Source organism: Ochotona curzoniae, unplaced genomic scaffold (genome assembly GCF_017591425.1).
Source record: "Ochotona curzoniae isolate NIBS_2020 unplaced genomic scaffold, NIBS_Ocur_1.0 scaffold_1037, whole genome shotgun sequence".
Classification (NCBI taxonomy): Eukaryota; Metazoa; Chordata; class Mammalia; order Lagomorpha; family Ochotonidae; genus Ochotona; species Ochotona curzoniae.
In genome coordinates this window covers 32605656-32630263 of record NW_024467083.1, presented here as the reverse complement: position 1 = coordinate 32630263, position 24608 = coordinate 32605656, and the positions used below count along the sequence as shown (strand labels likewise).

Here is a 24608-nt window from a genome sequence, read left to right as displayed (position 1 = left end):
GGAGTCTGCTAAGGAACTAGGGTCTAGATTTAAAATGAAAGAAAAACTACTTCCTGTGACTAAATTTCAGACCCAGTTTTAGCTAAGACCAATGGTGCTACCTTCCCAGGCTCCAGCCCAGTGCCAGCAGGACTTCAGAGTCCAGGAATGTATGTGTGTGTGGGGGGCGGGGGGGCGGGAGGGAACACCCTCCTTTCTACTCTCCCATATGCCTGGCTGACAGGCACCCCCTCCTGCATCAGCTCCTGTGCCTCAGGTCAGCACCAGCTGCTGGAGGGCCACCTTTGAAGCATGGCTCCTCCCGGACCACTCCACCAGGTTAGGCATCCCAGGATGTGCCTGCTTCCTGTTCCCACCAGAGTTAAGACACCCATCACGACATAAAAGTCACACAAAGGCCTCCTCCACTTGCTAAATAAAAGACAAAACCAAACTGGATACAAACACAAATCAAGGAGAGACAGACTCACACATGCAAGGGGTCCCCAAGGGCCCCAGCAGGTCTCTGTGGCTTCCCGGCGTGATACATTCTTACGTAATTCAGGAAAAGGGCACTAGGGCCCCTCTGGGGAGCAGGAGTAAAAAAATAGGGAGGTGAGGTCCCCCTGCAGGCTCCTAGGCAGGCCGAGGGCAGACCTGATCTCTCACAGTTTTTTTCTTGGTTTTGGTTCCACATCTGAGCGCCCAGCCTCAGCCCTCGCTTTGCTCTCCAGGCCCACTCCCCTTACCTCCTTCATCGGCAGGAGAGGCCTCAGCCAGGGGATGGATGCCCAGCACCTGGGGGGTCCGGCAGCACAGTCTACCAGGGTAGGCAAGGAGCGAGGACCGGCAGTTCTGAGCCATTGTCCCCTTGGCGACCAGCCAGCCCTGAGTGCTCTGGTCACCAACTCAGGGCATCTCGGTCCTGGCCTTTACCCCTTGAGGGGCTTGTCAGTCCCACTGCTGGGGCTGCTGGCGCTGTCGCTCTTCTTCCTGCGCAGGCTCTCGATCCAGCTGGAGCTGGAGCGGGTGGTAAAGCTGGACAGGGCCAGGGAGCTGAGCCGCATGTTCTTGCCGGACATGATGAGCTCCCCGAAACCCTCCTGGTGGGAGAAGGCATAGCCAGAGCGCCGGGACCCTGTGCGGCCAACCCGTCGCATGCAACGGTGCTGCGCCTTCTGCTTCTTCCTTACCAGTTGAGTGTAGCGAACCTGGAGGAGGGGACGTAAGAGGGGACACGTGGTGGAGTCAGGGGGACACCACCATGGAGGAGGGACCCAGAGGATCGACTGGCCACCCAAGAAGGACAGACACATTGGGCAGTCACACAACCCCAAACAGTGGCCTGCATATCCACGCAAGAGGCCTTGCACGAGCTCCGGAGTGGGCAGCCTGGCTTCTCACCGTGTCAGAGAGATCCGGCTTCAGGTTGAGCCTGAGGAAACGGAAGGCGACCACAGGCATGATGCAGACGACGGTGGTGAGCACAATGGTCAGCCACACCGTGGGCTGCGCCAGCGTGTTCTGGGCGTTTCCTGGGTGGGGGGAGGAGTCGGGGGGCTTCAGGAGTCACGAAGCAGACAGAAGGACCGCCTCCTGACTTCCCCATTCCTATTTCTGGCAGCTCCACTTCTCCCGTCTCAAAACCCCAGCCACCTCTGGCTTCCTTCTCACCGGCCCTCTAACTGGCTTGTCTCCAGGTCTGACTCTGGTTCCAAACTCCTGGCCACCAACTCCAGACAGCCGTCCATCTGACATCTCTGCAGGATATCCAACAGGCATCTCAAATCCCACATGCCCAACTGAATACTTCCTCTACCCCAAATCCACTGTCTCCCAGCTCAGGAAATGCTATTGCTCACTCAAGCTGCTCCTAGAGAAAACTGGGCTTTTTTTTCCCTTTAATCTAAAGATTTACTTTATTTGATATGCAGAATTACAGGTGAGGAGGTGGGAGACATCTTCCATCCATTGGTTTACTTATCAAATGGCCATAATGACTGGGGTTGGGCCAAGCTGAAACCAGGAGCCTGGAGTTGTTTTAGTCTCTCATGTGAGTGCAGGGGCCCAGGGACCCAGGGACTTGGACCCTCATCTACTGTTTTTCCAGGCAGATTAGTGGGAAGCTGGGTTGAAAGTGCAGCAACGAGGATGTGACCCGCTGCTTAACCGATTCCACGACAACACCAACCTCCTGATCTACCTTCCTCTATCCCTCCATGTTCAAAACATCAATGGACTCCCACCACTCTTCTCAGTATTCCAGGCCATTCTCATGTTTACTGTTACAGCCTCCTAACTGGGCACCCTATTTCCACCTTTGTTCCATGCACTTTATTATCCACAATACAGTTGAAATCGCCTTTTAAAACCACCGGCACAGTGGTTCAGCAGTAAAACTGGCACTTGAGGAGTTAGTTATCTCATATGGGCACTGGTTTGAGCCTCAGCTGCTCCACTTCCCATCCAGCTCCCGGCTTGTGGCCTGGGAAAGCAGCAAAGGATGGCCCAAAGTCTTGGGACCCTGCACCCGTGTGGGAGACCCGGAAGAAGCTCTGGGCTCCTGGCTTCAACTGGCCCAGCCCAGATCGTTGTGGCCATTTAAGGACTCAATCAGTGGACAGAAGATCTCTCTCTCAACTTTCAAATAAAGAAATAAATCTTTAAAAACAAAAAACAACAATGAAAAAACCACTAACATAAATACCTCCCTGATTAAAATTCAGAGTCCTTACTCTGCCCTGTAAGGACATAAGTGGTCTGGTCCGAATCTCAGGACAACTCTGCCTCGCTTCCTCCTCTGTATCCAGGACCACATGGTTTGCTTCTTTTTGCCTTTATTCAGGTTTCTCTATACTAACACACTCTGCTCCACAGGCTCTTTGCTGATTACTGTCCATCTGTGCCCTGCCTGATGGTTTCCACAGGACTTGCCAGTTCCAGACATGGCTATCTGTTTACTTGCAGGTTATCTGTCTCATATACAAACCCAGACACAGCAAGCACTCTGCCTGCTCTGCAGCCTCCTGACCCTGTGCTATCTAGGCGATGGTGACAACTGGTTAACTGCTGACACAGTGTTCACTGGCTGCATGGGCAAATGCCAGCCCCTCCATGCCACCTTTCACAGCCGCTCGGGCACCAGTGCTGAACAGCCTTATGCTCCACGATGACTAAAGCTTCCGTCACTGTCAGCTTCACTTCCTACAGCAATCCTCTGATGCTGCTTCCTTTGTCTCCAATTAAATAAAGTTACACACTGATGGCCTATCATTCTGAGACTTCAGGTCTCCCCTTTAAGCCTGACTCCTACCCCTCCCTCCCAGGGATCCTCGCCCCACCTTGGCCGGTGCCCTATCCAGTTCCCAGACACAGTCCTGGCCCCCTCATGCCAGCCACTCCTAGAAGGTGAGTTATCCCTGACCACAACACCTACCGCCCTTGCCTTTCTGTGACCCAACAGATTGTTCCCCCCTTGCTTGGGACAGGATCTGGGTCTGACACACCTTATGATCCCCACGACACCCCACAGAGGCCCTGATACAAAGCACTCGTTAAGCGGCCATGATACGCAGGCTGGCTGACACCCTAATGGCCCCACAATGGCTGTGATTAATTCTCAGCAAGATGAAGACTTACCTACAAACCGGAACTGGTTCGGGAACATGTCAAAGAGCCCATTGCTGTGCATGGCAAAGAGGATGGCAAAGTAGACAGCGAGGCTTCCCCAGATGAAGAAGTGATTGATAGCTGTCCAGTAGCCGGTATCCAGTCCAATCTGCAAAAAGGATTTCTCATGGGCGGGAGTGCCCCTTCAGACCCCTCCTCCCTCTGAGAAGCAGAAGCGTGGAGCCCAGAGCAGTCCAGGGAGTGCAGGCTCATTCCTGCCCAAGAAGACAACCGTCGTGAAGGCCTCATACCTGCACACTGACCACGATGACCAGCGACGTGGCCACAGTGACTGCAAAAGACTGGTAGTCGGCCAATTGAGTGCCATCATCCCGCGTGGCCTCGGCAAACACCCCATAGGGGATAAAGAACATGAGCACGGAGGTGTAGATGCCCTGGGCGATGCAGATGAAGAACTCCCGCTTGTTGAAGAGCAGGTTCAGCTGACCTGGCTCATACAGCTTGGGGTACTCCATGCTCCGCTGCTCCGGGACATCCTGGGAGGGGAGGGCCATGCGGCATGGGCGGCCTTAGAGCTGTCGCTCTGACTCATGACTGTCATGGATTTACCCTCTCCCTGGCTGCCTCCCCTCCAAAGCCTTTGACAGCAAGGAGCAACCTTAAGCCAGGAGCTCTCAATCAAATGGCAGCCCAGGGGAGTTACAGGTCAGCTGCAGCCGAGTGGAAGAAGCAGCCACTCCCTTTGCCGCTGAAGGAACTGGCTGCCCAGTGCTACGGGCAGCAAGCCCAACGGTCATACAAGCGCTGCCCACGTGACTCTCCAGAGCCATGTCCTCCCTCCCCACTGGACTACCAAACTCCCCCATACCTGATCAAAGACCCCCATAGCCAGGACTGGGAGGGAGGTGTACACAATGTTATACAGGGTGATGAAATACTGGTCATATACAGTCTGCAAGAGATAAAGAGGCAGGAGAGCAATGGGCATGCATCCTCCCTCCTCTTCCACCGCGCCTCAGCTAGGAAGACAGCTTCTGTGACATACAGGGAGTCAGAGGGAACTCTGGGACACTCCCTTAACTTCCATAACAATACTTCTTCAACTCACACCCCGGCACTACCTAGGCCCTGGCCAAAGATTAAGGAACAGGGTGTATGTAACTGCAGCCCTCAAGGAGTTTCTAGACAAGCAGCACCATGGACATGGAACGTTCCCTACCTGGGCTGAGAAGCCACAGAAGAAGCCAAACCAGAAGTGGACCATGGTGAAAGCGAAGTTCTTATAGAAGAAGTAACAGAGGAACTTGCACATACGCAGGTAGGACCAGCGTCCATGCACCAGCAGGAGGCGCTGCAGGAACTTGAACTGGGAGAAGGAGTAATCGGACGCCAGAACAGCCTGGATTCCTTCCTGCCCACTGATGCCTACACCAATGTGAGCCGCTGCAGAGAAAAGACATGACAAGGAGGTAAAGATGGCCACCCTGCAGATTCCAAGTTACAGCTCTCTCCACCGTCACTGTTCCCTGGCCCTGAGCCCTCAGTGGGCCCCCGCCCCACCCTCCTGTCCAACCACTCACAGCCCTCTCACTTTTGATCATGCTGACATCGTTGGCTCCATCCCCAATGGCAAGCGTCACGGCTTTCTTGTACTTCTTAACCAGCTCTACCACCTGGGCCTTCTGCAGGGGTGTCACCCGGCAGCAGATAACAGCTTTGCAGGCACATGCTGTCTCCAGGAACTCCAGCTCCATGTCTGCCTCCAGTGCGTGGGCCTGGAACACAGAGACCAGAGGAAGCCACCATCTTCAGAGGAGACAGCTGCAGTCTCAGCTCCTCTCAGTCCCCTTAAAGTCCACAGCTTGCTTCTGAAGCCAAGAAAATTGACAAGACAACACACAGAAGCTCTAGGGATTTGTGTGCTCTCTGGAAAGACACTGTCCAGCAGTGGTGGGAGACGCTTACCAGGCTGTGACCATTGATGACCAGGGCGTACTCGCCAGCCACAGCTTCCAGGACGGAGGTGAGCTTGGAAGAAGACAGTTTTTCCTGGTACGTGAAGCCGTTGCCTGCAGCACGGGATGAGTCCATCATCTTCTCCCGGGCTTTCCTGAGATGGGAATGGAACAGTAGCCATCTTCCAAAACAGCAGCAGGGATTCCAGTACAAATACATACTTCAACAGCAGCCAGGAACCCCTGCCCTGCCCTGGGGAGAGTGGGGAGGGAGGGTGGCATACAGCATCGCCTCCCACTCAGCCTCTCGCTCACCTGAGCTCCTCCCGCACTTCCAGGACGGTGTGGCCCGTGACGACGAACACCTCCGTCATGTCGTCTGTCAGCATCTTGCAGGAATAGCCAATGTTCACGGCCGTCTCTACCAAGAAAGAACGCAGGAGCTACGGAGAGGCCCTGGACGAGGTCAGCATGGCCCGGACTTAACATCCCACAGGGCTGGTGTCCACAGACTGTCTCCGCCCCGCTGGGTTCTCACCTTGTTTGTCTCCAGTCAGAACCCAAATCTTGATGTTGGCAAGTGTCAGGAGAGCGATGGTTTCAGGAACTCCCTGCTGAAGCTTATCCTCAATGGCCGTCGCACCTAGCAGCTACAAACACCGCAAGAGTCTTGGCATAGGAGGAGAATGCCGGGGCCCCACCTGCCAACCCTCTGCCCTCAGCAGCCGTACCATCATGTCACTCTCGACCTCCTCGTAGACACTAGCCAGCCTGTCCTCCCGGCTGTCCTGTGCCAGGCTGGCCTGGAGCCGTCTCTCAGCCCACTCTTCATAGTACTCTTCATCCAGATCCTTGTAGGCCAGTACCAGGGTCCGCAGCCCTTCCCCCGCGTACTCCTGGAGGCACAGTCAGGAGAAACACGCCCGAGTCAGCCCCAGAGTTCATGTACAGCATGAACATGATGAATGTCCACAGCATATTTTAGGTCCTCTTCAGACACACAGGTCACTATGTGATGCATTCATTTGCATGACTATAGCAATCACTGACTATACCTGTATCCAATGTCATGTCGTTTATAGATTGTCAGACAAACCTGAAAGACAAAGCCATGCCCACCCTGGCCCCCAGACCTCTCTCCCCCCACCTACATTCAGGTGGTCAGCAGTGGTGTTGAGCAGCTCCTGGGTGGAGTGGTGGAGTCTTTCCAGCAGGATGGTGTCAGCCCCTTTGCAGTAGAGTCGGATCTTCCCCTCTGGGTTCCGCACTGTGAGTGGGATAAGGGGAGAGGGTAACAGGTGAAGATTCCCCAACCTAAACACTCCAAGGCTCAGCCAGCAGGCATTCCTCACCCCATCCGGGCCTGTGTGCAGCCTCCTGCTTGGCCTCACCTATGACTGACATCCGCTTGCGGATGTTGTTGAAGTCCAGGATGGCCAGCAGCTGGTAGGTGATGGCTGTGCCCAGCTCGTGGACAGTGATTGTTTTGGGGGTGCGAGAGCGGAACACGAAGCCGAAGTTTCTGGCTGCAGTGACCAAGGCCCCCTCGTCTGGGGACTGGGCTTTGTAGTATAGTTCTCCTAGGCGGGGAGGAAGATCACATGTGGCGTAAAGGGAACCCTCTTAGCCACATGCCCCATTCCATCACAGAGTGGAGCACAGCATGAGTCAGGGAAGGAGAGTGGGCTGGCCCTAAACGCACCTTCACTCTTTTCCTCTGACATGACAGTGTGACACAGCGAAAGGAGGCGGAAAAACTCGTGTGTATGAGGGTCTCCCATCTTGACAGCCTCCAAAAGGCTGGGGTCCCAAAATAAGAACTTCTTGTCAGCAAGAGGATTGAAGGAGAAGTCAATGGGCCCAGGCCTCTGAAACAGGCAAGAAGGCTCTCAGGCAATGCTGGGCTGCCAAGCTGCCCTCCAGTGAAGGGGCCATCACTGCCACTGTCCACCCCCTGTCCCCCGCCAGCTACAGGAGAATGGACCAACATCTTAGCCACTGTAGACTTTCAAATTCCCACGTCTGCCACCAATTCTTCCTTAAAATACCAAATCTCCAAGTAGCTTCCGTGACTCCCCAGACAGCATGGCACTCTTAGTGCCAACTGCCTCTGACCAGGCACACAGAGTAGTATGCTGAGCTGGCTTGCAGGGGAAATTACAAAGATGGGCCCTTACCTCCCCCAGTTCCGCCTTGTGTCCCAGGACATCAAACACGTCACCTACACACAGCCAGGACAGAAGAAGCCAGGTCAGAGCTGGAGGTCTCTACAGCAGCAGGGAAAAGCAACCCATTGCAGAATCCCCCTACAGGCCCCTGGAACCCTCAACCCACCCCAACTGCCAAGCGAGCGAATGTCACCCACACACGTACTGCTGACCTGGGAGACAGGAGGCACAGGCGCCCCAGCTCTAGAGCCCTGGTCACAGTGCCCTCTGCCCAGTGGTTCTCCTTAGTTCTCTGCCTGTCACCTTTCAGGCCTACTCAGCAGACCAAGCCTTACATACTGACCACAAGTTCTAGGTCAGTAGAGAAAGCAGTTCAGAGGGACTCATAGTGTCCAACAGTCAGACCCCACTCACCCTGCCCCAAGTCAGCCCAGCAGCTCAGCCCCAAGGCCACTGCAAAGACCACAGTCACATTCCAGAGACTCACGAGGGCCTGAGCAGCCGCCTGTGGAGAGTCTAGCACTCCTCCTGCACGGCCAGGGTGCAACCCGGCCGGGGGCCCACAAGCCAGTGTCTTGGGCTTCACATCAGGCACTCAAGGAGCTCCCCGATTGCCTGGGGCTGAGAGCAGGGCAGGGGTTCTTGGGATCTGCTTCCTGATGTGGGACACAGAATGAACCCCTTAGGCCTAAGGGCGTCAGGCAGCTCTGAGATGCCCAGCTCACATACCCCGCTTTCCTCCCCCTGGTGGCCCAGGACCTACCGTAGCTGCGGCCATTGATGGAGCACTTGTTGAAGACCATGATGTTCTGCGTGAGGGTGCCCGTCTTGTCAGAGAAGATGTACTCCACTTGGCCCAGCTCCTCGTTCAAGGTGGTGGTACGAGCTTCCGCCGGCGTCCGCTTCTTCATGCAGAACATTTTCTTATCCCAGTTGATGAAGTAGCTATGGCCCAGACGGATGACCTCCACACTGCACAGGGGACAGAAGGTGACACTTGGGGCAGGAAAGGGAGGGGGGCCCCACCCCCATGAGCCTTCGTTTGCAGGCCCTCTGCCTGGGGGAGAAACGAGAACGGAGAAGACACCTGGGCTCAGGAACCTGGGCAGGAAAGGGTGGAGCCGGCCCAGGCAAAGCTACTCCCCGTCCCGCCCCTACGGATGCTCTCCAGACAAGGAGGTGCAGAGGGCCTGGGCAGGTAGGACACACAGCACAGGCAGAGGAGAAGGGACTGTAGACAAGGCGCTCCACCAGTTCTTACCTCAGCACTAATTAATACAGAAACCATGCAGAGAAAAACAAGAGAAAGCGCGAGGGGAAGGGAGAGGAAAAAAAGAGAGAGAAAGAAATAATGAGGGCGATGTGAGTGCCACATCCACACACAGAGGCCCCCTCAGAGAGCAGGTGTGGAAGCCAGCCCCCACTGCCGCCACGCGGGCCTGGGCTCCCCACACTGGCCCCGTGGTCTGCTGTGAGCTGGCATGTGGGCAAAGCTGGACGGCCGACTCCAGGGAGGAGGGGCCCCAGACAATCTTGGGGAACTATGGAAAGGGTGTTCAAATGTTCGTGGAAAACAGATCATGAAAAATCATGCATGACTTTCAAAAATACTTTGCACTCAATCTTACCTTTTAATTCCATTTCCCATGAACTTTTTAAGCACCCTTTGCGGCAGTTTATAATACCCTGACATTTTATTTCGTTTTTTTTTCAGAATGTTTATTTAGTGGCCAGCCCATTGGTGCAATAGGTTAAGCCTCTGCTTGCTGCACCAGCTTCCCATACGGGTGCCAGTTTGTATTCCAGCCGTTTCACTTTCAACCAAGCTCACTGCTAATGTGCCTGGGAAAGCAGTAGAAGCTGGACCAAGTCCTTGGGTTCCTGCACCCATGTGGGAGGACCTGGACAAAGCTCCTAGCACCTGGCTTCAACTGAACCAGCTCTAGCCATTGCAGCCGTTTGGGGAATGAACCAGTGAATGAAAGAGCTCTCTGTCTCACCTTACCTCTTTGTAAAACTGTCTCTCAAATATAAATAAATATTAATTTTTTTTTTTTTAATTTAGAAAGAGTTACAGAAAGAAAGGCAGAGAGAGAGAGGGACAGAAAGAAAGATAGCTTCCACTGGCTGGTTCACTCCCCAGATGGCTGCAATGGTGAGGACTAGGGAAGACCAACACAAGGAGCCAGAAGCTTCTTCCAGGGGTCTGAACACTTGAGCAGGTTCCACAGCATTGGCCCCAGTACTTTTTTAACATCTCATACCCTCTCCTCTGCCACTCACTGCCCCCATTTCTAGCAAAGGCCCTGTGTTTACTGTGGACAAACAGGGCCACAGCTGGAACTCTGTGTGGGTGCTACTGTCAGGCAAAGTGAGCATATAATCCTTTCTGCACATAACTTATTAGTCCTCCCCCTCCCACATACTGTAACCGACTAGGACTTAGAAAACTTTCTCAGGAAGCTAGCAAGGGATTTGAGTGACCTGAGACACAAAATGTGGACAGCAAAGCCCAAGGTTGACAAAAGAAGTAGGAACCTGCACGTAACAAAGCATTTCAGTAGTGACGAACTAGCAATGCGCCAATAATGATGCGTATGTGCCACTCAGTCACTGTTCAGATGCGTTCTAATCCAGCACCTTACATTCTCCAGAAGGTGAAAAAGTATGACTGCTCTCACTTTACGTGAGAAGATACGTTACACTGACGGGGCCCCGAGTGGCTGTGGATCCGCCTCAGGTGACGGCTCATGGGTGGGCAAGAATAAACCGAGACCCTTTGGACCCTCCTCTCTTACACTGAGAGCCCACACTGCACACTCCCAGCTCACAAATGCTCATCTTCTGATGTCACCAGCACTAAGGTTCAGGGGCTAGGTGGGAGGACTCAAGAATTCCTTGGGACATCTGTGTGAATAAAGATGAACCACAGGGACAGCTGGGAAAACCTCCATAAAGTGTTTCCTTAAAAAATTCTCACTGGCTGGGGCTGCTAGTGTGGCACAGTAAGTCAGGTCACTGCTTGCGACAGCCTCGCCTAGCTGGAGTGCCTGTTTAAGCTTGAGCTCTTCCACTTCTGCTGGAGCTCCCTGCTAAGGTACCACAGAAGGCAGCAGAGGATGGCCTGGGGGAGTGGCTCCCTGCCACTCACGCGGGAGACCAGGATGGAATTCCTGGCTCCTGGTTTTAGCCTGGCCCAAACCTTTCTGTTGCAGATATGTAGGGTAAACCAGTGGACAAAAAAACATGTGTGTGTGTCTACCACGCTAGCCTTTAAAACACATAAACTGGGGTGCAATGGCCTAGTGGCTAAAGGTCTCACCTTGAATGCCCGGGATACCATATGGGTGCTGGTTCTAATCCCAGCAGCTCCATTTCCCTTCCAGCTCCCTGCTTGTGGCCTGGAAAGGCAGTCAAGGATGGCCCAAAGCCTTGGGACCTGCATGGGGGACCTGGAGGAGGTTCCTGGATCCTGGCTTTGGATTGGCGCAGCACTGACCATTGCGGTCACTTGGGGAGTGAATCATTAGACGGAGGATCTTCCTCTCTGTCTCTCCTCCTCTCTGTATATCTGACTTTGTAATAAAAATAAATAAGTATTTTTGAGAATAAAATAAAATGCATAAATTGGGCCTGGTTCAATAACCTCGGGGCTAAAGTCCTCGCCTTGCACATGCTAGGATCCCATAGAGGCACTGGTTTGTGTCCCAGTGGCCCCACTTCCCTTCCAGCTCCCTGCTTGTAGCCTGCGAAAGCAGGGGAGGATGGCCCATAGCTTTGGGACCCTGCACCTGTGTGGGAGACCCTGAAGTGGCTCCGGGATCCTGGCTTCGGATTGGCTCAGTTCTGGCCATTTTGGCCACTTGGGGAGTAAATCAGCGATGGAGGATCTTTTTCTTGTTCTCTCTTCCCTGTATATCTGACTTTCCAATAAAAATAAATAAATCTTTAAAAATAAAAAAAATCTTGGGCCCGGCGCGGTGGCGCAGTGGTTAAGGTCCTCGCCTTGCATGCCCGGGATCCCATATGGGCGCCGGTTCTAATCCCGGCAGCCCTGCTTCCCTTCCAGCTCCCTGCCTGTGACCTGGGAAAGCAGTCAAGGATGGCCCAAAGCTTTGGGACCCTGCACCCGCGTGGGAGACCCTGAAGTGGCTCCTGGCTTTGGATCAGCATAGTATTGGTCCGTTGCGCGCACTTGGGGAGTGAATCATCGGACGGAAGATCTTCCTCTCTGTCTCTCCTCTCTGTATATCCGCCTTTCCAATAAAAAAAATAATAAAAATAAATCTTTAAAAAAAAAAAATCTTTGGGCCCAGCGCGGTGGCGCAAGTGGTTAAAGGTCCTCGCCTCGCACGCCCGGGATCCCATATGGGCGCCGGTTCTAATCCCGGCAGCCCTGCTTCCCTTCCAGCTCCCTGCCTGTGGCCTGGGAAAGCAGTCGAGGACGGCCCAAAGCTTTGGGAACCTGCACCCGCGTGGGAGACCCAGAAGAGGCTCCTGGCTTCGGATCGGCATAGTATTGGCCCGTTGCGCCCACTTGGGGAGTGAATCATCGGACGGAAGATCTTCCTCTCTGTCTCTCCTCTCTGTATATCCGCCTTTCCAATGAAAAAATAATAAAAATAAATCTTAAAAAAAAAAAATCTTTAAAATCTTTAAATCCATAAATTTATCTTTAAAATAAATCAATCTGTAAAATAATAAGAGGCTATAGCCTATGGAATTGTACCATAAAATTAAAAATAAAATAGAAGAAAAAAAGAAAAGAGGCTACTTTATAGTAAGTGCATGGCAGTAAGCAGGCAGCTTTCCCACTCTAACCTTCATTCAGCCTCTTGCACTTCAGGCCCACCTCCACTTAACCCTCACTGACCCAGTTCCTACTAACATCCACTTAACTTCCAACACCTGAGCTATCTTCTTGATTGCTCATGCTGTATACCGTATACCACTGATGATTAAAACCACCTAAAGCATTCTTTAGATTTCCTCTTTAAGATGCATTTTTCTTTCCTTTTTTAATATGTACTTATTATTATTGACAAAGCAGTTATAGAGAGACAAAAAGATCTTCCATCTCTGGTTCACTCCCCAAATGGCCACAATGGCCAGAGCTGAGCCAATATGAAGCCAGGAGCCTCTTCCAGATCTCCCACATGGGCTCATAGTCCCAAGGCTTTGGGCCATCCTCTACTGCCTTCCCAGGCCACAAGCAGGGAGCTGGATGGGAAGCGGAGCTGCCAGGACACAAACTGGAACCCATTTGAGAGCCTGGCATTTCAAGATGAAGAATTAGCCACTAAACCATCATGCTGCGTCCTACAATACATTCTTTTTTTTTTAAACTGTTTATTTACTTTTTAAAAACAGATTTAGTTTTACTTATTTTTAAAAAGATTTATTTTTATTGGAAAGTCAAGATATATGGAAAGGAGGAGAGACAGAGAGGAAGATCTTCTGTCCATGGATTCACTCCCCAAGTGGCTGCAAGGGCTGAAGCTGAGCCGATCCAAAGCCAGGAGCTCAGAGCCTCTTCCAGGTCTCCCACGTGGGTGCAGGGTCCCAAGACTTTGGGCTGTCCTGAACTGCCTTCCTAGGCCACAAGCAGGGAGCTGGATGGGAAGCGGGGCCACTGAGATTAGAACCAGCACCCATATGGAATCCCGATGCGTGCAAGACAAGGACTTTAGCCATTAGGCTACTGCGCAAGGCCCCCACAATGCATTTTTGAAGGTTCTTTTAATGTTTTAATAGGCACACAGTCAATAGGCAAAGATTCAAGATTCTCCACAAAGGAGTAAACTTAGTTTCCCAATTCCCTCTCTTGCAGCTCCTCACTCATGGCCCATGCTCCTGCCCAATTGTTCCTAAGTCATCCCTCGTCATCACACCTTCATTCCCAACCTTCTGTCCAGCTCTACCTGTCCCCTGCAAGCCAGCACTCAACACCCAAGGCAACTGCAGCCTCTGTAGACACAATGTCCCTGAAGAACTACACACAGGAGCCATGAGATGTTTTCCTTACCCACCCCCAATCACTGGTCTACTGCTTTGAAGGCAGAGGTCACCTGACACATCTTGGCGGTCCCTGGTGACACATGGAAGACTAAAGAATGACTGCGACAACACTTGCTCCTATTTCATGACAAGCTCCTAGGGGGGAAGGAGACCCATGTGTCTCTATGGACACCATGGCTTCCAGTACATTTGTCCGCACGCACGCATGAGCAAAGACTAGGCATGTGATAAACATGGGCCGTGAATAAACAAATACGGTTTTCTCTCTGACACAATCTAAAAATGCCAGGAAACTGGGCTAAAAACTTTGCTGTATGCACAAAGATAAACAGGTAACATAAAACGTTCACAGTACAGAGAGGACCCCAAGCTCCCTCTCCAGGATTTCAGCTTCAGAGCAAAGTTTTCCAAGGGACCACCTGGACTCCCCAGAGAGGCCCCAGGAAGAGAAAGCACATACCTGACATAGAGTGAGATGGGCACGACGGTGTTGAGGATGATGATGTAGGACCAGAAGGAGAGGAAGCCAGAGAAAAAGGCACTGTCCACCGCCTCATCCCACGGCAGGTAGACCTGGAAGCGCGTCCCGACCTCATGCTCCCAGATGGCATTGCCAATGGCAAGGATCACCCCCATGCAGACCAGGAATCCAAAAATCTGGAGGAGAATGAGAACAGAGGCTTAGCTGACACCTAGCAGACCGGCAAGCCAAGCACTTCCTCAAGGCAGTCACGCCTCGTGTCCTGGGCTCTTAAAACTCAGGTGCCTTTAACCTGGCAGCAGGCGCCACTGAGACAACTCAGAACCAGTGACAACAGCGTCACGCGCACCACTGACAGCCATGTGGCCTTCTCTCTCCAGGCTTTTACATCTGTAGCGTGGAGAAAGTCAAACAGTTGTGCAGCTGTCAGCTGAGCATCCATGAACTCCCAGAAATCTCCTAAGGTGGTAGGAGTCGGGTGAGCCACTATCAACACGCTGCCGAAGCTTACTGCAAAACACACACTCTCCTGGGCTAAGTCTCAACATGCCAAACAAAACCTCCAGGTACTGAAGCAGTCCACATCTCAGATTGACTGTCCCCTTCTCAAACATTTCAGTGCAGGAAGCTGTATCAGAAGAGCCAGGATCCCATCCCAGGTATTCTACCATGGAATGCATGCAGGCAGTCCATGAAATGTGTCAGCTTAACTACAGTGTCAGGTCTCTGCCTCGACCATAGCTTCATAAATGCAGGCTTCTTCATTAGTTAGAAATCATCCAGGGTCCGGCATTTGGTGCAACAGTTTAAACACTCCTGGGATGCCAACATGTCAGAGTGCCTGCTCCGAGGTAAGGCTCTGCTTCCTGCCTATGCATACGCCGGGAGGGCAGCAGAAGAGGGCTCATGCAGAAGACTCAGACTGAGTTCTTAGCTCCTAGCTTTGTCCTGGCCTGGTTCTGGCTGTTGGAGGCGTTTGGGAAATGAACTAACAGAGCTAAAAACTGTTTGTGTCGCCTAATATGTCAAGTAAGAAATCAAAAATAAGTAAGACAGCATTTGTAAAAGATCACATACTAAGTCTTGACAACTCAAGGAACAATGTTGAGGCCACTATATGATCTCTGACTTCTATTTCCAAACCTGCCTCTATCCTCGAGGCTCTGAAACCTAAGGACCACTAGGGGGCAACATGAGCCTTAGCCAGCTAACCAGCCTCTCGCCAAGGCTGGGCTTCTCAAAACCTTTTCAAGCAAGGGCAGAGCCAGCGCCTCAAGACAGGCCTCAGCCTTGGCATGCTGGCCCACGGGGGACAGGATGCAGGCAGTGGGGAAAAAGGAAGGAGAGCAGAGCCCAACAGGGAGCTCAGATTTCTAGCTGAACAAGAGAAGGATTTAGGAATCACCATAAACCAAAAAAAAAAAATAAAGTTTCTTTTGGGATCCTTCATTCTTAGAAGTTGGGGGCAAAGACTCTGCTTGCTAACCATCCTCCAAATAAATGACAAGTTTTCTTTTCATTCCCTCCCCCATCTCATGAAGGCCTCCTTGTCCTGGCAAAAGCCAACAAGAGGTCACATGCTGCACTAAGTCATCATCATAACTAGAGTCCAGAGAAGGGATGATTTGTTAGTTTCTTTAAGCGGTTGATTCATGCACGTTCCTAAGGTTTTTAAAATAACATCTTCTGAGTCTGAAAGGAGCCTGAAATCAATACTGCCTTTGAGCAGCTCACCTACCAGAGCCAAACGTTAAGCCCAACTGCTAGCTGGGAAAAGAGAGGGGGTGCCAAGGGCACCACCTGGGCAGAGCCCGTGGAGGGCCAGGAACCACACAGGAGAGGCCTACCCACAGCACCAGGGTATTCATTAGGCGGTCAATACTTGTTCTCTTGAACTTTGTCCTGCCACTGTTCTGCATCAGCTTAGTGTCTGGACCTGGAAGAGAATGGGAAGGGCTGTAAAGGTGAAAGAACACACCTGCCCCAGGGCTCTGCCCGACTCCCGACGGCAGGACACCAGTCTAGCGCGGACATGCCGGCTGGACATGCACGAGGCCTGTGCTTGGGGCTGGAGAAGCTCTTGCTGATGGAATCTCCTCACTGTCCACGCCTGAGGGAGGGCTGGGCTGCCGACTCTCACCTGCAAAGATGACCAGGCCGAAGCACCACTCGGTGTTGCGCAGCACGCAGCCCCGCAGCAGCATATTTTGGTTGCTCAGGGGGAGCTTGCTCTCCTTCCAGTAGAGGGTGCCGCTGAACTTGTCCAGCTTGTTGTTGGGAGGTTCACAGATCACTTCGCCTGAATGCAACACAAGAGCACCACCGGTCAGGGTCTAGTCTAGGCTTGACCTCAGCCCAAGAGAGAGAACAAAGAGAGACCTGTGCCATCACCCATGCACACAGCAGTGTGAACAGGCCAACTTAAAAAAAAAAAAAAAAAAAAGGACGAGGCAGCATGAATATACACAGTGCAAATACCTGGGGCCAGCTCTTGACATGCAACACATTAAGCCACTGCCTACAATGCCAGAATGCCACATGGACAACAGCTTGAGTTCCAGCTGTTGCCCTTCAGATCCAGCTGTTACTGTGCCAGGAACAGCAGTGGAAGATGGCCCAACTGTTTGGGCCCCCTCACCCACATGAGAGACCAGGAAGAAGTTCCAGGCTCCTGGCTTCAGATCAGCTCAGCTCTAGCCACTACAGCCATTTAGGGAATGAGCCAGCAGATGAAAGCTCTCTCTCTCTCTCTCTCTTTGTTGCTATAACTCTGCCTTTGAAATAAAAAATAAATCTTAAAAAAAAAAATAAGTTCAAATCTCCTTGGACCCAATAACCCCACTCTTGGAATTCTATTTTACAGTCATAGTAGCTTGGGTTTTATCAAAAGATTGTTTGAACTGTGAAAGACTAAACACAATTCAATGGTCACTGAACACATTATGCAACATCAAGGTAATAAAATGTAGCTATTACAAAGGGCTGGTTAAGTATCTTTATACAGTAGAGACAGGTAGGATTCCACTTTTATTTACATAAATATATATAAATGAATGGATGCACACATATCTGTAAGTTAAAGTGGCTGCCAAGGAAGGAAGACTCAGCGGACAAAAGATGTTATTAGCTTCTTCTGCACTCTGTATAGCTAATCTTGGATTTAAGAAGGACACATCATTATTCCGAGCTAATAAGCAAAATAAATAGGCTGAATCTCTTTCAACATGCCCAGCAAGAGAGCACCTTTTGGTATGAAATCCCCCTTAAAATGACTGTCAGAGCCAAGCGGCGGACACCTGGTAAATGCACAAAGTCCATAATCACAGCTACAAGACACGGCCTGATTTACACCGCAGAACCCACCGCCCTCCTGAAGGCTGCTTCTCCAGGATTACTCACCATCAAACTTGGCAAGCTTACTGATGTCACTGAGTTCCGAGGTGACCGGAATTGCCTGACGCACTTTCATGTTGGTCTCTCTGAAAGGACAGTATGCCTGAGTCCTGGCTCTCCCCTCATCCTCCTCTACCTGGGGGTGCCTGACTGGGGGAGCCACTGCTGAGCCTAAAATGCTGTGGGGTGGGGGTCGGGAGATGGGGCAGGAGAGCAGTGTGAGCCTTCTTCCCATCCAGAGCCTTTCTTACTCCTAAGCTCTCCAGAAGGCACAGAGTCCCGGGAATTCTTTCAAAAACAATCTTTTTACCCTGAAGGAGGCAGCTAGAGAGCCCTGAGCCTTGCACATGCCGCTTACCCATCGAGTTCTGCTGTCTCGATGTAGCACAGCCCGTGGGGCTCACTGCTGGAGAGCAGGAGGAGATCCGCCTACGGAGAGAACCCAGTGAGAAGCCCCGAGCACACCTCCTCTAAGGCTCCTCAGTTAGCTTAGCTCCAAGGGCACCAGCGCCGAGTTCCCAGCATATTAACATGCCACAGAAGTCCCCCTGCTCATGAACGCTTCCTTTTTTGGTGGAATTCAGTCAACTGGGACTCATGCCTTGCTGCCAAAGAGGAGGAGGAGGAGGCCCCACAGGCCTGCAGGGAGGGGCACCTAGTCCCTTACCGCCACAAACTGGTTATTTTCTAGCTTGATAATATCCCCCACACGGACATTCATCCACTGCTCTTGCTGAAGGCTGAGGTGAGGAGGTGAGGAGACAGGGAAGAGACCATCAGTAGGCAGAGAGGTTCTTGGGGGTCCCTGTTCCTCCCCAGAGCCCCGGGCTCCAACAGGCACTCACATTCCATTGATCAGCACCTGAGACTGACGGTTATTCACCTGGTTATCACTCTTGTGGCGAAACTGAAAAGAGAACTGAGACACGTAAGGCACCGTCTCCTGCTCCAAGGGAACTGGATCCTCGGGGAAGTCCAGCGCATGCTGGGTGATCCCTTGTATGCACCTGTTCTCCAACTAGCTCTCTCCCTAACGTCCCCTCTTCCCATCCTCCACAAGACAGCACGGATCTGCTGTAGTGGGCAAGGGATCCCCGGTCACCAGGGCATTCTGCTAGGTGAAGGTGGCTCTGAGGCAAGGAGGGAGGCAGGGGCGTGTGATGGGGAGGACGACTCACGTAGTCATCAGTGGCATCTTTCACAGCTGTGATGGTGAGGACAAGAACCAAAGGCACTATGGTGGTGAACCAGGACAGGGAGGAGATCTGTGGGATCAACTGCAAAGAGCAAAGAGAAGCAGGCCCCTGAGGCTCCAGCCCATGCCCTCCTGCCCCTAAGAGCTTCCTCTTCCCAGGCTTGGCTTGGCTTTCAGAGTAGCCAACCATCTACCACAGGTCACTCACCTGCAAAATGAGAAGGAACAGGAAGTAAGTGTTGGCAACTTCCTGGAACTGCTCAAAGAGGTTGACGGGCAGGAACGTAAGAATATTGTACTTGGAGGTTTTGATGCAGTTACTCTAGGGTAGCCGGAAAGAAGATATAATGAGGCCACCTCCAGGGTCAGGCACTGTGGAACAGCACAGTAAACCACCGCCAGAGATGCCTACATCCCATCCGAGTGTCAGCCTGAGTCCCTGTAGGTCCACTTCCAATCCAGCTCCCTGATAACACGCCTGGGAAGGCAGCAGATGCCGGCACAAGTGTTCCAATCCCTGCCGCCCACATGGGAGATCAGGACGGAGTTACTGGCTGCTGGCTTCAGTCTGACCCAGCCCTAGCTGCTGTACACATTTGGAAGTGAGCCAGCAGACAGAGGATCCATGTCTGTCTCTCCCTCTCTATACCACTCTGCCTTGCAAATAAATAAATGTTTTTAAAGAAATAAGGCAGCCTTCAACCTCAATCCCAAACCATTCTGAGGCTGCCCCTCTATCTCTACACTTCCTAAAGAATCTGTCCCCACAGTCAGCAACTTTAAATAGGGGAGGGAAGAGAGGAAAAGAGAAGGGAGCATCATGGGGTCAATGTCTGCCTCATTGTCAGGTGAAGGCAGGAAAAAAGTGTGTGCAACAGCAGAAGCCACAAGACGCCCCTCCCAGAGCCGAGCCAGCCTTCTGTCCCTCATCCCCAAGCCACTGTGTCCTGGCCCTTAGTCACTTACCGCATACTGGAATTTCTCGTTGTATTCTCGGTCATTAGCCCGCGCCCTCCTTTCTTCCTCTGCAACATAATGATACTGCCATCAGCAGGAGCCAACTGAGGCCAGGACCACCCTGTGGCAAGCCTACCCTCACTTCATGGGGGTTCTTAAGCACAACAGTTCTCTCTAGAGTCTAGCTTCAAAGATGCACTGCATCTGCAGTGTCCTTAACTTCTCTCTAGTTCACCTCTCCCACAGCCCAGCCACACGGCCGTCGCAGGCTATGGTCACAGAGCAGGACATGCTCTTTCTCACCACCACGCGTTGGGGGGGTCCCCACTGCATGCACTCAGCTCCTCTCCCCCACTTCTCGGGAGCAGCCCTGGCTCTGACAGTCCCTTGTTGGGGGTCCCCCACTGCATGCAATCTGCTCCTCTCTCCCACCTCTGGGAAGCAGCCCTGGCTCTGACAGTCCCTTGTTGGGGGTCCCCCACTGCATGCACTCAGCTCCTCTCCCCCACTTCTCGGGAGCAGCCCTGGCTCTGACAGTCCCTTGTTGGGGGGTCCCCCACTGCATGCACTCAGCTCCTCTCCCCCACTTCTCAGGAGCAGCCCTGGCTCTGACAGTCCCTCATTGGGGGTCCCCCACTGCATGCACTCAGCTCCTCTCTCCCACCTCTGGGAAGCAGCCCTGGCTCTGACAGTCCCTCGTTGGGGGTCCCCCACTGCACTCAGCTCCTCTCCCCCACTTCTCCGGAGCAGCCCTGGCTCTGACAGTCCCGTCCCCTTCTGCTGCCACTGTTTTGCATTTTTCCTCTCAATTAAGGAAGGGTGGCCAAAAACAAAGCTTGCAACCACCTAGAGACCACTGCACACCCAGCTGCCAGACTGCCCTCCCTCTGCCGTGGGGGGAGAGGGGGAGGTGGATGGCAGGTCACAGGGTCACTGTGCCCTGGAGCTGCTCTGCGGCAGCTTCCCTGCCCACGTGCAGTCCCCCTACCGGAGCCTCTGCTGGTCACATGTTCCCAGCAACAGCTTCTGACTGGCCCACAATGACATCACCTTATTTCAAACCTCATCTTCAAGTAGGAGACTGGGGGGTGGGGAGGTGAGGGTGGGGGTCAGGGATATGGGTCATGCATCCCAAGGCAGAGGTAGAAGAGGGAAGACCAAAATGGAATCCAAACACTTGCTTCTGCACACCCATTCTGAAACTGCTCATCTGTTACACCGTAACATCTATTTCACTCCATCTATCCCGAACCTACACAGCTTCTAGAAGACAGTTGCCAAGTTCAGGTCCCAGAACAAGGTGGGTGGGGGGAGGGGAGAATCTCCTATGAAGGGCTCCCCAAACATCTGGGGGGGGGTTACCTCTAGCTCTAGGGGCAAGCAATTTTAAACCTATCCCAGAGCCCAGGGCAGCATTCCAATGTCCTTCAGGTACACAGACACCCCAACCCCAGACCCCTGCAGCGCACACTGCAGTAACCCGACCCCAGGCCACCGGGCATGCCTGCCACTTAAGCTGCAGTATTCCCACAAACTTCACCAGAGGGCTCCCCGCCCCCCACTTCCTGCAGGCTGAGCCCCTGCGCAATCACCAAGCATCATCAAAGGAAGAAGGCAGGGAAAGACTGCACCTTTCAGAGCCAGGCTCTCTGGGTCTGCAAAGAGGCTAGGGAAAGGTTAGGGGAACTGGAGGGGAGAGCTGCTCGGCACAGCCTCCGGTTACCTGTCCCCCAGGCGGGCTTCTTTCGGCTCCAAGAGGGAGGCGCCCCCGCCCGGGCCCACTTCTCGGGAATCTCCTTGGGGACCGTCATGATCTCAGCTCGAATGGGGGAGGGCAGCCTGTCTGCCTGCCCTTTGCCTCAGCGGTGCCGACGGGGCGGGCCCCCGGGGAGCTGCAGGAGCCGTGGCCGCTCAGAGGGAAGCCCCGGCCAGCGGGCACGCGCGCCCCACGCAGCCCGGGCCATGCTCACAGGCGCCCGCGCCGGGGACTCCTCGAGCTGAGCGGCGCAGCTGCCGCCGCGGTGCCTGCCGCCCCCACGCCCCCCGTGGAGGTGCGCGCTGAGTGGCCGTGCGATCCGGAGGGGAGGCGGTGCTCACGCCCCACGCTCCGCCCCAGCCCGCTCCAGGGCTGCGGGGCAGCCACGCGCCAGCGCGCCGCGTAGGCGAGAGGCAGTGCGTGAGCCCCGCCTTCCCTCCTGAGCCCCCGCCAGCAGGGCTACTGCGGGCCAGGACTGCTGGCGGCATTGGAGACAACCGCTCTCATCCCTTCAACCCCACCTGCAGGAAAACCAGCAGGACCAGGGGGAACCAGGATATAGGCAGAGGCAGCGAAGGGACCGAGAAAGCAAGCTGACAAACAGAACTTCCCAGCGCAGAGAATGGGAGCTGCAGATGCCCCAAGATAGTGGAGATACTTCTGAGGAGGCGACTGGGGTGAGAACCCAGTTTAGCGATCAAGTGGGAGGTTCCCCTGGGATGGGTAGGGGTTTCAGCGTCTCTCCGACCCTTCCACTTGTCCAGTTTCCCTTTGCCGCAGCCATAGCGACACCCACTCCCTGTGGTCTCAGTAATCCCCCTCCTTGCCTGCCTTACCTGGGGGGCGCTTTTTTGCACACAGTGCCATCTCACCCAGCAAGATCCCAGCAATCCCATGGGAGACCCTGCAGGAAGGAGACACACCACGAGGTCAGGAAGCTAAGGGGACTCTCCATTCTCACAGCAGACCCCTTCTCAAGGCCCCCTTCAGCTCTGCCCCATGCCCCACTAGCACCTGTTCTCTTAAGGGCCCTGATGGGTCCCAGGGAGAGAAGGGAGTCTTCGGCACCACCTCCCCTCATGCCTCTGCCTTGGATAATGGTAAGGACCATGAGAATTTCCAGAAGCCAAGGCTGGGGGAGGACGGCAGACACAAGAGGCCACCTATGGTCAGCAGTAGCAGGTGCTCAAGGCATCCCTCCCAGGGACAGTGACTGCTCGCTGATGCCCTCCTGGTGGAAAGGATATGTAGCTGTGCTCATTAGAAAACACCATTTTCCCCCCAAAGGATGGGGTGGAGGGAACATGAGCCAGGATTTCCTCTACCCTGCAGTACATCAGGAAACAGGGTGGGAAGACTCCACCCTTCTCAAAATGCTTACAACCCCCCACCCCACCCATCCCCTACCTGGGGCTTCTATTCTCGCCTCCTGCACGGGAACTCACACTGCAAGCATGGCCTTCACTTCCTGCCAGACTGTCCCCAGATGGCTTCCTCTCATTCTGGGCCAGGGAATCCCCCTCCTGTATCCTCTCTGACAGTCCGAATGGGCTGGATGCAGCCTCTGGGAACAGCACCCAAGCAGGCCTCTGCTTCCTGCCACCTTCCCTCTGCAAAGGTGTTAAGGCCTGGCCCTCCAGACATGCTCACAGCCTCAACCCTGGTCCGACAGCTCGCCCAGAGGAAACTGCGGCCAGTCACCTCCTCTTTCTTTGTCTCAGTGGAAGGCCGCCCCCCCTCTCCCAAGCCCGTCAGCCAGCCCCAAGAGGTACTAATTGCCTGTCTGCCCAACCTCTATAATTACAGACTCTGGCCACAGCCCCATCACCCACACCAGCTCTCGGCTTCCCAGTTTGACAGCACCGAAAGTTCCAAGTCCTCAGAGGTGCTGACCTTCCTCCAGTCATGGCAGGCAAGGGTGGCGGGCTCTGGGAGAAAAATCCTTCACCCACGTTTTTAAGGGATGCCAAGCTCTCTTCTAGGGCCCCTGGCCAGGGTCTCCACCCAGTCTGGAGTGTGAGTCATGGGAGGGTGGGGTGCAGAGGGAGAGATTCAAGGAAACCATTCAGGCAATGGTGGGCATCATTAAGTTCCAATCAGCACTGCCCTTGAAGAGGCAGGCAATCAAGTCACACTCAGAGCTGGGGTTCGAGTCCCAGGTGTTAATCCCAGAAGCCTGGAGTCTGCATCCAGACCAGGAAAGTTGCTTCACCTCTAAGACTCTGGGGAGCAAGACAGCAGGCTTGGCCTGCAGACCTCCATCCTGCGGGAGAGGCAGCAGTCATAGGAAGGGAAGGGGGTGGAGAGGAAGGGATCTGGCAACAGGGACCCCCTCTGTCTCCTTGCCAGCCTGGGTTTTCCGAGCCAGTTAGGCCCAGTAGCCACGTCGTCGTGCCTCGCCATCCTGCCCGGCCCCAGCCCCCTCTAGGATAAAAATAGCCAGTCCCGGGAAGGAAGGAGGACAACAGCTCCTCCTCCAGGTCTGGCCCCCCACTCCTTTCCCACCAAGACCTCTTTCCTCAGAGGAGGTTGATCAAGTCGGAGAGACAGGAGCAAATAGAACCCAAGGCGTCAGCCACCAGCTCCTTCCCGGCACCCCCACACCCGCCACAGCCGGGTGCAACCCAGGACTCCACAGCCAGCTCTCAGCTGCCCCAGCTACCACCCTGCGGCCCCTGCTGCCTCGCGCCTGGCACTCAGCCCGCCGGGCACACACTCCCTCCTGCGGGGTCCCGACCCCTGGGGGACCCGGGCTCCCCCGCCCCACATCCACACACACAGGCGCGCGCGGCTGCCCTCGTCCCTGCTGCTGCCCTCGCCCCGCTCTCTCCCCACGCGCCCCTCGGTACCTCTGCGCCCACCCTGCGCCCCTCCACCCGGGTACCCCCCTGCGCCCACTGCCCGCCCCAACTCCCCGCGGCAGCTCGCGAGGCCGGCTCCCTCCGGTCCGCGGCCGCATCTCCCGCCTCGCCTCACCTCAGCGCTCGGCGCTCGGCGCCCGGCCCGGCGGCCCCGTCCTGCCCATGCCGGGGGCTGGGACGGGGGGCGCTCGGCTCGGCTCCCCGCGGGCTCCCGC

General features: G+C 54.2%; 1 protein-coding gene across 2 annotated transcripts; it reads right to left on the bottom strand.

The window, feature by feature from the left end:
* On the bottom strand, positions 1–24591 carry ATP8B2 (ATPase phospholipid transporting 8B2). 2 transcript variants are annotated; one of them, XM_040998557.1, is made up of 28 exons: positions 24509–24591; positions 22369–22436; positions 19786–19844; positions 19028–19141; positions 18803–18901; positions 18470–18531; positions 18292–18364; positions 17983–18053; positions 17631–17710; positions 16372–16530; positions 16079–16167; positions 14211–14407; positions 8496–8704; positions 7742–7785; positions 7267–7432; positions 6956–7144; positions 6716–6831; positions 6296–6460; positions 6103–6214; positions 5880–5985; positions 5575–5719; positions 5201–5384; positions 4829–5052; positions 4478–4561; positions 3900–4145; positions 3619–3757; positions 1384–1514; positions 1–1190 (listed from the first exon to the last, which is right to left on the bottom strand). In XM_040998557.1, the coding sequence occupies exons 2-28, from the start codon at positions 22397–22399 to the stop codon at positions 912–914; spliced, it is 3573 nt and encodes a 1190-aa protein (XP_040854491.1). In that variant the 5' UTR covers positions 22400–22436; positions 24509–24591; the 3' UTR covers positions 1–911. The 2 variants fall into 2 exon arrangements, with proteins under 2 accessions (XP_040854491.1, XP_040854490.1); XM_040998556.1 differs by lacking the exons at positions 22369–22436; positions 24509–24591 and adding an exon at positions 21500–21850.
* Positions 24592–24608: the final 17 nt, after the last annotated feature.